Genomic DNA, 17,320 nt, shown 5'->3' with positions numbered 1-17,320 from the left:
TAAAAATAGTGATTGTAGGGCGAATTGTTATTATTATTTGTGTCGTGATTCCGGTGTGATTTATAATATATTATTGTTTGTTCATAACCCTTGGTGTGGTTTCATTATTGATTTGATTGATTTCAACCAAGGATAACATATCTTTCTGCTGGGGACCCTCTCGGGGTTCGGAGGTTTACCGAGACCAGAGGATGGGGGAGGACCCTGTAACAGAAATTGGGGGCTCGTCCAATTGACTCGTGGACTCGAAATTGGGTCTGCGTCCGGGATATAAAATTCCCTAGATTTAGTCTGGGAATGAATTCCCTAACATTCCCAAATTTGGAACTTGTTCCAACATTCCCAAATTTTTCCAAAAAACAAACAAACAAAATTTTTTTTTGTTTTTTTTTACATTTCTTGTGTGAAGGTTAACAGGTGTTAACAATAGTCACCATGGAGTTTGACGCAGAGAAGTGTGCAGTGACCCCGAATGAAGCACAGTTCAGAGCGTTAGTAAAATCGGACCTCGGGAAATTGGCCAAACATTTTAGCTTGGAGGTCCGAACTAATATGAGGAAGGCAGAGATGCAGACAGTGGTGATACAATCTATGGTGGGATTAGGAACATGGGAAGAGGTAGCCCGGGATTGGTTACCCGAGGAACCAGAAGAGGTGGAGCTCCGGAAACTGGAGTTGCAATTGCAGAGCGAGGAAAGAAGAGCAGAGCAGAACAGGAACGAGAACTCCAGGAAAGGTTAAAAGCAGAGGAAAGGAAAGCAGAAGAGAGAAGAGAAGAGAATCAAGCAGAGGAAAGGAGAGCTGCAAGGGAACTCGAAGCAGAGGAGAGAAAAGCCGACAGGGAGTTAAAAGACCGTGAAATGGCGCTTCAGCAGGAAATTAGACTCAAGGAGCTGGATGTAATGAAAGAACGGGGAGAGGTACCATCCATGCCGACTGGTTCGACACCTAGTAAAAACACCTGGGATGTTGGCAGACATGTGAGGCTAGTTCCACCCTTCAATGAAAAGGAGGTAGCCAAGTTTTTCCCACACTTTGAGAAAGTGGCTTGACTGTTAAACTGGCCTGAGGAGTACTGGTCCATACTAGTGCAAAGTGTTCTGGTGGGTAAAGCTCAAGAGATTTATTCGGCTTTACCGATTGACCAATGTGCAGATTACGAGGTATTGAAGAAACACATTCTCAAAGCCTATGAATTGGTCCCGGAAGCTTACCGCCAAAAATTCCGGAATGCCAGGAGGAGGGAGAGTGAGACCCATGTGGAGTTTGCCAGATTGAAAGAAACCATGTTTGATAGGTGGTGTGATTCAAAAGGAGTTGGGAAAGATTTCGAACTATTGTGACAATTGATCCTGGTAGAGGAATTACAACAGTGTGTCCACGAGGACATTAAAGTACATCTGGAGGAAAGGAAAGTACCAAAGTTGTATGAGGCAGCAACCATGGCAGATGACTATGCCTTAACACACAGGATGGGGTTCCAGAAAACCGAACTTCTCGCCCAGACCTAGCCAGGGGAGCTATGGTACATCAGGGGCGGAGAATGAAAATCCATGGGGGTGGCCTCGAGATGAAAATGAGGACCACTCTGACACCACGACTTCTGGAAATCAGAAGACTGCGGTTCCAAGACTGACCTATCGTCCGGGGGGCTCGAGGCAGACCGCCACCCCCATGCCTTGGCAGACCACGAGGTTCCCCTCCCGGCCTACTTTCACTTTTTGCCATAAACCTGGACACTTGATGTCCAACTGTTATGCTCTGGGAAAGGAAAATCAGGAGCGGAGTTCGACGAGTACGACTCCAAATGCGATGGCCATTGTGAGAAATCGTCCTCAAAAGGGTTACCAACCATTTATTTCAGAGGGGTTTGTGTCACTGGATGGAGCCTCGACTAACCGGAGACCGGTTAGGATATTGAGGGACACAGGAGCACATCAATCTTTAATGCTTGAAGGCATCTTGCCATGGTCCGAGGAGACGGCAACTGGGGATAGTGTTCGTTTACAGGGGATTGGTGGCTGTGTTAGTGCTCCACTTCAGGTCATCCATTTGGAGTCAGATTTGGTGTCAGGACCGGTCTCCGTCGGTTTACAAGCCACGCTTTTCCTGTAGAGGGAGTATCTGTTGTTATCGGGAATGATTTGGCCGGTGGTCAAGTTTATGGTAACCCGATGGTTGTTAAAAAGCCCAGTAGGGAAAATAACCACACCAGTTAGGGATGGCAACAAATTTAGCAAGTTATTTGTAGGTGGGCTGAACTTCAAAACAAAGGAAGATGTTCTGGAGTCTGCCTTCAGCAAGTATGGACCGCTTTTGGAAGTGCTGCTGATAAAAGACAGGGAGACACGAAAGTCAAGAGGGTTTGGCTTTGTGACGTTTGAAAACTCAAAGGATGCCAGAGAGGCAGAAAAGGATCTGAATAGCAAGGAGTTGGAGGGTCGGACCATCACAGTAGGGAAGGCATTTCCTAGGGGTCGAGGGGGCTACAGAGGAGGACCACGTAGTAGTCGTGGTGGTGGCCGCAATCGATATTATTATGGAGGCTTCCAGAGTTATGACAGCTCCCGAAGGAAGGATTATCAGAGCAGTGGCCGAGAAGGAGACCGCCATTCAGGTGACTACTGTGACAAGTGGTCCAACCGTGATTGTTAGGAAAGTTAGAAAGAGTTGAAGCACTGAAGGCTGCGGAGTAGCCGAGCCAAGATTCCTACACGGATTAACCGTGAACACCACGTTCCTAAAGGAGTCCATGTCGTGAACTTTCCCACATGGATTAACCGTGAACTCCACGTTCCTAAAGGCGTCCATGTAGTGAACTTTCCTACACGGACTAACCGTGAACTCCACGTTCCTAAAGGCATCCATGTAGTGAAAATGTCCAGGCCTCACCACCCAACCACCATGGAACCTGGCCCTCAGCTCGACCTCCCAGAAAAAGTGCTATCGATTTGCTTGACTTTGGATTTTTGATCAACCCCTTAACCTTCATTCAAAAGAAACTAAAAGTAAAAATCAGAGGTTGATGAGATAGAGTTTGGCTTTGCAGGGGTAACTTGGAAATTGAACATGTAAAGGGCAGGGACAATGTCGTGGCTGATGCTTTGTCCAGAGTGAATTAATTTTGGGAATTCTGTGGGTGGTGTGAAAGTTTTGTTGCTTTATTTTTGGGGAAACATTGATTACTTGTGTTGGTTTCAAGAATTTGCCTACAAAGAAAGTGTTTGCAGTGTTCAAACTTTCTTTCTTGAGGGGGGGGGGGAAGTGTTACGGATTCAGCCCTAATTATGGTTGTTATTTTTATCATTGTTGGTCCTAGATATGATGCTTATTGTGGCTTAAGGGAAAGGGTTATTGTGGTTAAAAGGTTTAAAAGCGCTCCTGGTAAAATGTGGCCAGAAATCGGATCGTGACCCGGAAGGAAAGGGAGCAAAGAAGAAGAGGCAGGAGGAGATCGTGAAAAGACGTTTTTGGTTGAAGCTCCAGACCGAGCGTACAGTGCGAGTGAACCTTGCGTCCTTGAAAGGAAGTTCGTGCGATAGGAGATATCGCGGGAGTGCTGTGGAGCCTGCGTAGTCGGGTATCCTCATTGAGGTTCCAAAGTATCCTTGCCTCAAAGCCCCGGTTTGAGTGAAAACCGTCCGCCATTTTCGTCACGCGCGCAACCTGCAGTGAACAGGTTTTTGTCGCGTCGGCCGGGCATTATTCCCCGGTGGGTTGCCGGGGACGGCTGTGCAAGAAAGTGGCTTTTGAGGATTATACGGAGACTCGTTGATTGAACTGCAAACGTGTACGTCGGAGCGCGTCTTTGGGAGGTTTCCCATTCCACCGCTATTGTGCTGGGTGTTGGACCACGTGACCCGTGGGTTGCTTCGATCGTCCATGCCTCAATTGAGTGTGATCGGACATTGATCCAACGATCGCTGGAGCGAATCGACCTCGCCTTGGAGGGGTACAGAGACATTGGGGGAGTACTGTGAGTTTGGGTTAAAGGACGAGATAAGGTTGTACCATCTTAAAAATATTGATTGTAGGGCGAATTGTTATTATTATTTGTGTCGTGATTCCGGTGTGATTTATAATATATTATTGTTTGTTCATAACCCTTGGTGTGGTTTCATTATTGATTTGATTGATTTCAACCAAGGATAACATATCTTTCTGCCGGGGACCCGCTCGGGGTTCGGAGGTTTACCGAGACCAGAGGATTGGGGAGGACCCCGTAACATCCCCCGAAACGTTTTCCTTCTGTAAGATATCTGATGATACTTTACCGTAAATTGCAAACTGTAATAGATTTAATGAAACGTTTGCATTCTATAACTTGCGGGGTTGACTTGTTTACGCAGCTGGCGGAACATCCCGCGAAGCTCTCGATTATAGTGCGGCTAAAATTCGCAACTGCAAAAGCCATGAAAACGTGAAGCACACGGCAGCGGCTCGTTGAAGATTTTTTTTTGCTTATGTCCAGCTGCTTTATGCTTGGCTGGTGAAAGTTGGGTTTTATAAATGTGTCAAGGTAGCGGCTTGTGAAAAAAAAAAATTCGCCACCGAAAAACCACGAATTCGCAGAACAAAACGAATACGAAAAAAACGCGATTTCGTGGAACACGGCCGCGAATAGAAAAAAAGCCCGTGAATTTGCGGGGAATTTTTCCGCGAATAGAGAAACAGGTCGCATTTTATCAACTGTGAATAGCAGGGTCCGACTGTACCTTTTCTGGAGGGTCAAAAACACCCCCATAATTCCCCTTGATGAACGCAGATTTTGATGTGGTCAACACCCGTCATTAGGCATCATATATGAAGCCAGATGCCAAGTTCCATCAAAATCGTGTGTGTAGTTTCAGAGAAGACACCACATACTTATTTGGGAGGGGGGTGGGCGGGAAGGGAGGTCAAACATAAAAATAATAAAAAGGGGGGGGGGGGGGGAGGGTCAGATAATGAAACACCGATCAGCAAGGAATTGGCCAACATCCGCATCACACGTGAGCTAACACCAAATTAATTCAAACTTCCTGAGAAGATACAATCTTTGCATTAATTTGTTGTACACAGAATCGGTGTTTTAATCAAAAGTTATCTTGTTATCAATAATAATGCCGAAGAATTTTAATTTAAAAAAAAACCAATTTCCACCTTTTTCATTACTTTAAAATATATAATCAATTAATCATATACATATAAAACTAATGCTTGTGATTGGAACTTCAGAGAACATGTCAAATTATTGAACAATGACAATTGCTTTTCATTTTACGATTGACTTTCAATAGGCTCAGGTAACGATCATTTGGACCATCTTTTCTGTGCTACATGCATCACCATGTGACCTCTCGCAACAGAACATCCGAAATTTCACGGAATGCGGCTGTGTGCAAAGCCGGAAGGTGGTTGCTCAGACGGAGGGCAGTCATCGAGGACAAATCCGCCTTGTCATCATTAAGACCTTCTTACATGAGAACGGCCATGCGTTACCAGGCCGCTGTGTTCAGGATTGCAACACCCTGGTCCCCTTCCTTATCTTCCTGTTCATCGTCACGCTCATCACAGCCTGTGCACAGCCTTCCGCCATCATTGTCACTCTCAGGTTTGTCTGTAGATCTTTAAATACAAACAATAGCAATATTTGAGCTACTCCCAAACTCCCAAACTCCCTCACTTTTCTCTAACAATTCAGATTTCAACCAAACCTGGCACATGTATGGAATGTAGTACAAAGATGAACTGATTCAATTTTGGATTCAACAGGTGAAAGGTCACCGGCCATGTGTCCTTTGAAAATAATTTTGCAGATTATAACTCAAGTTGGAAGCATCTGATGTTGTCTCTCTCACGCCCTTTCTCATGTTGCCTTTAATTTTTCTTGTGACATATGATTGAGATCAAATATCATAGTGAGTTGACATCTCACATGGGCAAAGATTGACATCCTACGTGGTATATATGGTGGAGCATCTGCAAACCTGATCCAATAATGGAGTACCTTGGAGGGTAGCTTATAAGTAATAAATGTATGACCTTTGTGACCCTCACAAATTTTATCGTGAGATCCTCATCAGATTTATACTACTTTCTATCCTACGTTTATGTAATCTTCTTTCCTCTGGCTTAATTAATTTATAAATTAATTTATACCTAGCCTGGTGTTGGGTTAGCGGCTAGGGTGCCAGCTTAGAATCGTAGGATCCTGGGTTCAAATCCCGGTCGATCGCTGAATTAACGCCAGGCGGGTTGACTCAGCCTGTCATCCTTCCGAGGTCGGCAAATTGAGTACCAGTTCACTGGTAATTCCCTGTTTGTCGTAAAAAGGCGACAAAAAGGGTTGGCGGCAGGAAGGGCATCCGGCCGTAAAACATTGCTTCAAAAAGGGGACCAAAAAACAACAACAACCACGGTTCCCGAAAAAGGCCAACCCCTGCTTGCGGGGAAAAATGGCCTCGAAAGATGGTTTTTTTCCTCTGGCTTAACCAATACCAACTCGTAAATCCAAGACCAGGTTTAACAGACAAACAATGGCATTGGTTTTGGCTGCGTGGATTGCTTAGCTGCTGCTGAATTTTCACAATTCACAATGAATGGGAAAAGCAGAACCATCTTACTCTGCAAACCATCTTACATAGCATTAGTCTTGCATACTCTTTGGGGTGAGATAAAAAAGAAAAAAATGAAAACAAAGGTGATTATCAGCAAGGAAACATGACTCATTGATTCAGCCATCTCCTTATCTGTGCTCCGTTTAACGGAGCTTTCCCCAGTCCTGAAGCATGCATCTCACCCCAGGAAGGAACCACGACTCATGGTCTTGGACCAAGCAGTCTCCTTATCTGTGCTCCGTTTCTCCCTCCATCCCTGAAGTAGCAACGTTGTATATCTGCGTGACCTTTCATGTACACCCAGTCCTATTCCTCTTCATTCTCTAACTCCGAGGGCCTTTCACTCACTCACCGCAGGCAGGTTGGTGGTCTTTCTGTCTTCTACCGACTCCTCTCCGGCCTTGCTCCCCCAGCTCTCTCTGTGCTCTGTCCCCCAAATATTCCTACAGGTCGCACAAGATCTGCCAGCAACCTTCTTATGGTTAAACTGCCAAAATCAAGATTCTCTGCTAATCTTCACTCTTTCATTCCTCTTTTCTCCCGCCTCTGGAACAAACTCCCTCACTCTATTCAATCCCACTCCTCCCTCCAGGTCTTTAAAGAAGCTGTTCACCACCATCTCTTATCTTCCCCCATCCAAAACCTTGATCTTTTCTACCCCCATTTATTCACCCCAGATCCACTTTTTTGAAATTTCGACTTCTTTCCTGGAAGTCCTAGCAATGTCCATGTGTTTTATACCTCTCCGTCTCCCCCACCCCCTTCCCGTGCCTCCTCCCCCAAACCCTCTCCCTCCCACAGATCTCCCGATGTCCCTGTTCTCTACTGTTGTGCTTGTGTGCTTCCCTCTCTCCCCCCCCCCCCCATCTTGTCTCCCACTCCCTTTATCATATGTTTTATGTTTTATGTGTCAGCTTGTCTTTTTGTGATTAATGTTAGCTCTTACACACGATATTTTAAAAAGTTATGGATGAGTTATGACTAAACTAGGTGGTTGAGTTGGTTAGGTGACAATAACAAGCCGATTAGATTTTGCTTCAGGTCCGAATCCAGATCCGGCCTATTAGAGGGATAGAAAACATAAACTGTTCAGCCTGGCCTGGGTATGCGCTCTACCAAGTGCTGTTCTAGTTTTTATTTTTCTCTGAAATGACAACTTGACTTGCAATTGTATTTTTTTTTGTTTATATTCTTCGCTGTTTTACAATAAAATATAAAAATTCAACTCTCTCTGTATCTCTGTCTCTCTGTGTCTCTCTATCTCCCACTTTCTCTCTCTTTCTGTCTCGCTCCTGAAAATTGTTCACTGTTTGCTTATATTCATATTTATCATCCTATAGATCTGTGGAGGCAGCCGAGCGTCCCCTTGCTCTGGGCATGCAGTTTGTACTGTTACGCACCCTGGGTAAGTAGATTAGTCACATAGAATTGTACGCATTTATCATTCAGTCTCACTTCCTATCTTCCATAGCAGTGTTTCTTCAATTTCAACCACCAACACGGGGGAAAGGTGGTAGCTGCATGAGATCTAAGGATATTAAAAGTTGCATGGGAAGTGGCAATGATAACAATATCGTAAGGAGCAAGTTATCCATATCGGTATTTTGAAGGTCACTGCCAATGATGCTCAAAATTTTTGCCTTTACTGTACCCTGCCAGGATCACAAGGTAGGAAAAGGAGTCCCTTGCCCATCGTATAGCAAGCTGAAATAATTCATTATGCTAACTATGAATGCTTTTTGTGCTGTATAGAGGGTTGCTGAGGAAGGAGAATCGATAGAGCTCTGGCTTTGTAAGGCAGCTTAGAATTCTAATTTTTCACATGAACAGGAAATATCTCATGGTGAGACCCAGTAGCTTAAAGGACTCTTCTTCTTAAGATTGGTCACAAAATACGATGGGAGGATGAGCAAAAGATAGGACGTTTTTACAGGTTCTAAGGCTAGCAGAGGAGCTGCGACATAAATAACACACACACATGCAGACAGATACATGAGACAACACCAGACTTGACTTTCACACAAACACATTTGGACATCCTATCTGCTATTTTCATGTTGTGGTCTCTATAGCCGTGAGGACTTGGTAATTTAGCTATTTGGCCAGAGCAATCTTTTCTGGATTTATACCCTTTACCTATTCCAACATAATGAGCTCATTGTATGCAATGTAAGTATGAGTGCCGGTGCTCTTATTTGTTACCTCCACCACCGAAGGTGGATGGAGGTTATGATTTCACCCCTGTCTGTCTGTTTGTCTGTGAACAAGATATCTCAAAAAGTTGTGGACGGATTCAGTCGGAATCTGGCGGAGAGGTGCGTATGTGACAAGGACAAAATGATTCGATTTTGGTGAAGATCCGGATACGGCTAGTATAATTTTAAAGTGATTCTTCACCATTCGAAGACGGGGCCAAAAATGATATACAGCAGGGCATCTCAACGTTGTGAACGGATTTGGATGAAACTTTGTGGAGAGGTTGTGTATGTGACAAGGAAGACTTGATTCAATTTTGGTGAAGATTCAAATCCGGATCAGAGAATTTTAAAAGTGATTCTTCACCATTGAGAGATAGGGGGGAAAACGGTATATAGAACGATATCTCAAAAAGTTGTGGACGGATTTTGACGAATCTTAGCGGACAGGTTGGGTGTGTGACAAGGAAGACTTGATTCAATTTTGGTGAAGATTCCAATCCAGATCCGGATCAGAGAATTTTTAATTGCTTCTTCACCATTGAGAGATCAGGCGAAAAACGATATATAACATGCTATTTTAAAAGGTTATGGACGAGTTATGACTAAACTTTGTGGACGGGTTCGTTAGGTGACGAGAACAAGCCGATTAGATTTTAGTTCAGGTCCGAATCCAGATCGGGCCTATCAGTGGGATAGAAAACAAACTGTTAAGCCTGGCTGAGGTGTGCGCTCTACCCCGTGCCGTTCTAGTTGGTAATGAATTTTTTTATATTTAGAAAAAAACCAAACTATATCATGCAAAACAATTGTCTGCATAATATCATCTGCTCTTAGTTTGACTTTTTGGCAAATAGCCAAATTGTTGGCCTAGATACAGTCACGTGAAAAAGTAAGTACACCCCATGTAAAGTTTTGACTTTATCAACATATTTCAACATACAGCTATTTGATCTTCATTTCAACAATATTGATAGATAAAGGTGATATAATATAACAAATATCATGAAACATTTACATTTTGTCGTCCATTGTATAATTTAAATAAACATAAATGCAAATTTCACATGCGGAAAAAGGAAGTACACCCCTACATTTATCACTACTTCAAATACCTAAAATTAGAATTAGGTGCACCAGCTCAGGTGCAAATGATTAGAACATTGGTAGAGAGGATCTTGGAGGAACCTGTCTTATTTAAACCTCAGACATTTAGTTTGGTTTGCTCTTTGTTGTTGTTGTTGTTGTTGTTGTTTTGTCATTGAAGTGTGCGGCATCACCATGCCTAGATCAAAAGAGCTCTCTGAGGCCTTCAGAAAGAAAGTTATAGATGCCTACGAGTCTGGGAAGGGATTTGAAAAGATCTCCAAACAATTTGAAATCAATCATTTGAATGTCCGGAAGATCATCTACAAGTGGAGAAGATTCCAAACAACTGCGAACTTGTTCAGGCCAGGCCGCCCCAGCAAGTTCAGCCCGAGAGCAGACCGCAAGATCTGCGGTCTTTCAAGATTTTTCAAGTCAAATTTGTTGACTTTAAAAAAAAAATAGTATTTTGTCGACCACGAACTTTACCTTTTGGTGAAGTTTTATGAAGATCGGTTTGAAATTGTGACCTGTAGCAAGTATAAGTGAGCGGACATGCAAACACACAAACACAAACCGGAGTGATCAACGTACTTGTCAAAAAAAAAAAAAATTGCCAAGTAATAACGCACAAGACCAACCACAATATACTTGAAAAATCTTCGATTTTCGCAAGAAATAATGTTACTATTCAACTACACCTGACCTTTGCACGGTTAGTCCTTCATGCATTCATAATCATTTATACAATAGGTTATTGATATTGTAACAAAGTCAGTGTCATATGAACTTTGACAAGATCCAAGAATGACATTGATTTAGAACAAAACTTGTGACCTTTGCAACTTGTGCTAGTTTTTTTCCTGATTTATTAATTTATTTACATTCAATAATGTTCCCCAAATTTTATGCATCATCAGTGGCTATAGCAACTTTTTTTGCAGATCATACTTGAATTAATTTACTCAAAATTAAACAATTCAATTAAATATAGTAAATAATAATTACATTAAATTAATTATAAAAATTAAAATAAATAATAATAATAATGATTATTATTTAATTTAAGCACTGATTGCACCTTTTCGATGCCCACATTATCCTCCCACAAAGCATACATCCCAACTCCCATCTACTTTGGTGCCGTGATCGACACAACGTGCATGCTGTGGCAGCGCTCCTGTGCCTCCTCGGGATCCTGCCTCGAATATGACGTCACAACTTTCCGCTTCGTCTACTTCGGCTTAACGGCGGGGATCAAGACGATCGCCTTCCTCTTCATCTCACTCGCTTGGTTTTCCGTGAGGCGGCGTGAAATGCGCGCCAAGCACCCCCGGCCGCAGCAGCTCTCGGAATTGGGACAGCCCGTCGGCGGAGGTCTCCGTACAAGGTCTTGTCCGAGCTTTGCCACCCAGGCCGAAGGTGAGCGCCCTGGGAGTGCGAACACAGGACGGCGCATCGTGATGCGCCCAAAAAGTATGGGAGATGGAGTGACGCATGAAAGTGAGGCCTAAAGTACAATCGTTGCAAGAAAAGGGCCAATCCTTACCGGATGTTGTGGCGTCCATTGTTAAGAGGGCTGAAATGTAATTTGATTTAATGCTTTTTGGAAGTGGGGAAAGTAACTATATTGTCTGATTTATATAAGGACATTTCAGTCCATCTTTATCCATGCAGCTCACTAAACACGTCCGCTTGCTCACCTCGGTAGCTCAAAATGTTTGTGCACCGACTTTCAATCTCTGCCATTTTCTCAATGTGAATGGACGTGCCGGTGGCACCAGTACCACTGCCTCCTATATAGACATCATTTGATTATCCTATCCAACATACCATTGATATAGTGGGTGGCCCACAAAACGATGACACATTTACAGTTCTAAGTGAGCAGTGTAATTATGTAGAAAGCAACATTGATGTATCCATCAAACATGAACAACAGTCTTTGGAGATCGGTCAGGAAAGGCATTTTGAATGTGAGCACCATTTTGCCAATGCACTTCCTCCGATTAGCTCTCATTGAACAGAATGGGACTGTAAGGCCCTCGTTTGACAGAGTACTACAACGTAATTCAATTTTACCATGCAATTGCTCCTTTGTTTTTTCTTTTTTTTGTATACAAGATCGAGGCTCGTGTAGGAACTAACATCAATCAGAAAAAAAAACAATCGGGCAAACAAAACGTACAACTAAGGGAGCGGGAGACAAGATGGGGAGAGAGAGGGAAGCACACAAGTACAACAGCAGAGAACAGGGACATCGGGAGATCTGTGGGAGGGAGAGGGCTAGGGGGGAGGAGGCAGGGGAAGGCGGGTGTGGGAGAGGTATAAAACACAAGGACACTGCTAGGACTTCCAGGAAGGAAGTTGGTATTTCAAAAAAGTGGATCTGGGGTGAATGAGCGGGGGTAGAAAAGATCAAGGTTTTGGATGGGGGAAGATAAGAGATGGTGGTGAACAGCTGTTTTAAACACCTGGAGGGAGGAGAGGGATTTTGTTACAGAGGCGGGAGGTATAAGTTTGTGAATGAATAGTGTCTTTAATATGTCATAATATAGTCCGTGAATAGTGTCATATAAGTCTTTCTGAATGTTGTGGCTTTTAAGAACCCAAAAGTAAACATTCAAAAGGAAAGCATCATCATTTTGTGGGCCTCGCTGGAGTAGCATGAGATATTACAAAATAAAAAAATTAAAATGGGACATGAGCTCCTCTTTCTTGATGAAATGTAATATGGAGACTCTTGGACTTGGCAGCATAAAATATTTCATTTGTAATCGGATCAGGATGCTGTGCAGTATTGGGAAGGGTTGGTTCAAGCGAAGAAACGAAAAGTTATGGGAGCTTCACATTTGACCTGGAGTTTTGTTTCCATGACAAGTAAAATGCATCAATATAATATTACGTGGATCGATAAATAATTTGAAGATATGTTTCTTTCCAGCATTGGTAACCAATAACCATGTATCACGTGTCTCCTGTTTTAATGCGTGTGCTGAAAATCAAGATGGTGGCGAAGGACGTACAGTAAGTAAGATGGCGGAACAGATCGAATAGCGTGAGGCATATGGTGGATGAAAACATGAAGCGTTAACGTTTAAGAGCTATTGGCAGCACAGAGTAGTGATGTTTGCCTCTTAAGGACATCAGTATGAGAGAACGAGAACTTTGAGGATGAACAGACAAGGTTTTTTTGATTAGCGAAGCTATTACAAATGCCTTCCAGCCTGCACTGCCTATATGTAGGCCTACATGTACTAAATAATTTTACAATCGAGGTATAGAAAAGCTTGCACAATGATTGGACAAGTTTGTGTTCGAAGCTGGTGAATACCCTGAAAAGTAACGTAATTATTAGCGCAGGAGACGGGGTTTTGCAATCACGTGTGTGTGTGTGTGTGTGTGCGGATGCATGTGTATGTGTGTGTGTGTGTGTGTGTGTGCGTGTGTGTGTGTGTGTGTGCGTGTGTGTGTGTGCGTGTGTGTGTGTGCGTGTGTGTGTGTGAATGTGTGTGAATAAGAGACAGAAATGTGAGGAACAGAAATGAAAAAACGAGGTAGGTGTGTGTGTGTGTGTGTGTGTGTGTGTGTGTGTGTGTGTGTGTGTGTGTGTGTGTGTGTGTGTGTGTGTGTGTGCGCGTGTGTGTGTGTGTGTGTGTGTGTGTGCGTGTGTGTGTGTGAGTGTGTGTGAATAAGAGACAGAAATGTGAGGAACAGAAATGAAAAAACGAGGTAGGTGTGTGTGTGTGTGTGTGTGTGTGTGTGTGTGTGTGTGTGTGTGTGTGTGTGTGTGTGTGTGTGTATGTGTGTGTGTGTGTGTCAACAATTCAATTGAAAATCATGTCAATTTGTGTGAATTAGAGAAATAAGAAGTGAAAATCATGAGATTGAATTGTGAGGAATAAAAAAGACAAGGTGTGTGTGTGTGTGTGTGTGTGAATGTGTGTGAATAAGAGACAGAAATGTGAGGAACAGAAATGAAAAAACGAGGTGTGTGTGTGTGTGTGTGTGTGTGTGTGTGTGTGTGTGTGTGTGTGTGTGTGTGTGTGTGTGTGTGTGTGTGTGTGTGTGTGCGCGTGTGCATGCGTACACGTCCAATTGAACTGAAATTTCCATTTCCCATTTGAGTTTTGTTATCAACTTTTCAACAAACCTTTATTATGAGAATATGGAGAAGGCAAATGAAGATAATTGGACCTGAAATTTTAAGAATTCACATATTCGGTTGCAGAATTGGTTCACCAATCAAAACCCAGAAGCTGATTTTTTTTTTTTTTAGATCTAAAGCTCAAAGGTCAAGGCCGCATAAAATCAACAATTTTCATTTTGTATTTAAAAAAAACTGTTTTCGTTATTTTGATCATTTGGAAGAAGAAGAAGACGTCTGAATCCAAATGGACACGGATGGGTTTTGCATTTTCAGATGCTTTCTAGTTCTTGTGATACACATACAAGTTTTATTTACGAGTAAGTACATACAACAGTCCAGGTCCAATTTGAAGCACCCTTACATGAGGATTGATTGGAAAGACCAGAATATTTCTTGCAGACACATCAGTAACTATGGTAAGCAACAAATCTCATAAAATGTCGATTGAGGAAGTAATTGTTGTTTTCTGTTGTTGCTGTAAGTTATGCATACAATGGAAAAGTTCGACTTTGCTAACCCGACCAACTCTCGTAGCCTGGGTCAAGTGTCAAAATACTTTTGTTGTTGTTTAACACTTTAATGTAAGGCGAATGATTCAAAACTACCAAGGTAATTCATCCTTGCATTAAAATCTTACTTTCACCCTTTCACTGTATTATTATGATAACTCTTATTATAATGAATTATATGACTTATCCCTAAAGTCTAGTATGAGTAATATTATGCAAACAATGCAAAAGTAATCACTTTTAGAGAAAAAAGCTTCGTCACTGGATTTATTTTATATAATATTGTGCCCTGCCAATGCACATCGTATACACCTGCCGCACACAGCACTTTGGAGTGCAATTGTTACCTTTGTCAACGTCACTTCTCTAATGATGCAACATTGTGTGGAACAATAAGTACAGTACGTGCATGATTACCTTTATGATTCACTACATAATGTAAACTCTGAGGATTCTTTTTTTTATTGTTCATATCAGGAAGTTTATGTTCATGGTTGATCTAGTGGAGGAACTTTGTTTAAAAAATGAAGAAGAAGATGAATGAAGACACTTCTAGTTTCATTGAGTGGTGCTGAAAAAGGAACCATTGAGGATGAATCATTCTACCTGATGAAAAAGGCAATACAAGCAACCCTTACTTGTGCAAAATCCTAAAGAATATGAACGTTTAAATGTGCAATAGTGAGTTTGTCTTTTTGAACGTATGAAACAATAAAGCCGTTCAAGGCGTCTAATTTTATTTTCATTGTAATACTCGTCAATCTAGGCCTGGTGTTGGCTTAGCGGTTAGGGTGCCGGCTTGGGATCCTGGGTTCGAATCCCGGTCGATCGCTGAATTAACACCAGGGGGGTTTACTCGGCCTGTCATCCCTCTGAGGTCGGCAAATTGAGCACCAGTTCACTGGTAATTTCCTGTGTGTCGCAAAAAGCCGACTAACAGGGTTGGCGGCAGGAAGGGCATCCGGCCATAAAACATTGCTTCAAAAATGGGACCACGGTGCCCGAAAAAGGCCAACTCCTGCTCTGCAGGGAAAAATGGCCTCTAAAGGTGGTTCAATACTCGTCAATCTGTTGCACTGTTTTCGGGGTTTTTTGCTTTGTTATATATTTATTTGGCTTTTTTATGTAAATGATTGAAAATTAATAAACATAACAAAGTAACTAAAGTGCCCCCACAAAAACCGAGCCCCCCCCCCGCCCCCAATTAGTTTCATGCCTTTTGACCTGACCCTGAGTACGATCAACAATTAAGCAAAATTTGATAGAGATCGGGCCAGCCCTATTTTTTTTTAAATATGTTTTTTGCATATGTACGTACATACAAATACATAAAGAGAATTGCCTTTAAAATCTAGTACTAGTGGGGTCACCCGTGGGAGGTGTATTGTTGCGATCGGTGCAGCCGTTTTTGCGGTACCCGGGACAATAACGTTAGGCGGGAGTCCAAAGCTGAAAAAGCTGAAATTGGGAAAACAATATAGCCTATTTTACTCCAGGGGGTCGCAGTATTACCCACCCAAAAATTTCGTTGCGATCGGTTCAGCCGTTTTTGCGGTACCCGGGACAATAACGTTAGGCGGGAGCCCAAACCTGAAAATGCTGGAGACCAAAGCTGAAATTGGAAAAACAATATAGCCTATTTTGCTCCAGAGGGTCCCAGGATTACCCACCCAAAATTTTGTTGCGATCGGTTCAGCCGTTTATGCGGTACCTGGGGGCGGACGGACAGACAGACGGATGGACAGACTGACGGACGGACATTTGGTGAATTATAGTAAGATGACTGCTATTATTTATATATTTCATATCTACTCGATGGTCTGCAGGATATAAACTGTCATCCCGGGATTTTTCAGGCAGGGTATTTCATCAATGTGTGTGCCATTTCTTGATTGAACGTTAAATTTGGCATCACTTCTTTTTTTTTTCTTTCTTTTTTTTTGTATACTGAATCGAGGCTCGTGAAAGAGCTGACATTTACTTCACAAACAAATCAACCAGACAAACAAAATATATAAAAAGAGGGAGCGGAAGACAAGAGAAGGGGAAGCACACAAACACTTGAGAGCACACAACATTTAAGAGCAGGGAGATGTGTGGGAGGGAGAGGGCTTGGGGGGAGGAGGCATGGGAAGGGGAGGGGGGGGGGGGGGAGAAGTATAAAACACAAGGACACCAAGGACTTCCAGGACAGAAGTTGGTATTTCAAAAAAGTGGAATTGGGGTGAAATTAGCGGGGATAGAAAAGATCAAGGTTTTGGATGGGGGAAGATAAGAGATGGTGGTGAACAGCTGTTTTAAAGACCTGGAGGGTGGAGTGGGATTGAAGAGAGTGAGGGAGTTTGTTCCAGAGGCGGGAGAAAAGAGGAATGAAGGAGTGAAGGTGAGCAGAGAGTCTTGATTTTGGCAGTTTAACCATAAGAGGGTTGCAGGTAGATCTTGTGCGACCTGTAGGAATATTTGCGGGACAGAGCCCAGAGAGAGCTGGGGGGGGGGAAAGGCCAGAGAGGAGTCGGTAGAAGACGGAAAGACCACCAACCTGCCTGCGGTGAGTGAGTGAGAGGCCCTTGGAGTTAGCTTCATCGCGGGAGATTCCAATGATTCTGAAAAAACATCATTCGTCATTCATCATTCGTCATCATTCTGCCATCATTAGTTGGTGTACTTTAAAGATCCCATCGTGTCCTCCATGAAGTGTAGGCGAGCTATTGCCTGCGGCACCATGAACCAATTACAAATTTCTGCTCTAACCTACAGGGAGCATCAGAGACAGTCGTACCC

The 17,320-nt window shown here is 43.0% G+C and overlaps 1 protein-coding gene across 1 annotated transcript in view; it reads left to right on the top strand.

Moving 5' to 3' along the window:
• LOC137438679 (solute carrier organic anion transporter family member 5A1-like) overlaps nt 1-12,559 on the top strand; it is a 104,855-nt gene extending 92,296 nt beyond the window's left edge. The window contains exons 7-9 of the mRNA XM_068133921.2: nt 5,349-5,593; nt 7,940-8,004; nt 10,994-12,559. Coding sequence (XP_067990022.2) covers nt 5,349-5,593; nt 7,940-8,004; nt 10,994-11,394 — 711 coding nt within the window. The 3' untranslated portion in view covers nt 11,395-12,559. The remainder of the gene's footprint in view (nt 1-5,348; nt 5,594-7,939; nt 8,005-10,993) is intronic.
• The last annotated feature ends 4,761 nt before the right edge of the window (nt 12,560-17,320 follow it).

Source organism: Myxine glutinosa, chromosome 13, assembly GCF_964187855.1.
Source record: "Myxine glutinosa chromosome 13, kmMyxGlut1.1, whole genome shotgun sequence".
Taxonomy (NCBI): domain Eukaryota; kingdom Metazoa; phylum Chordata; class Myxini; order Myxiniformes; family Myxinidae; genus Myxine; species Myxine glutinosa.
The sequence above is the reverse complement of the archived record's forward strand: the minus strand, read 5'-3'. Positions and strand labels throughout refer to the sequence as shown.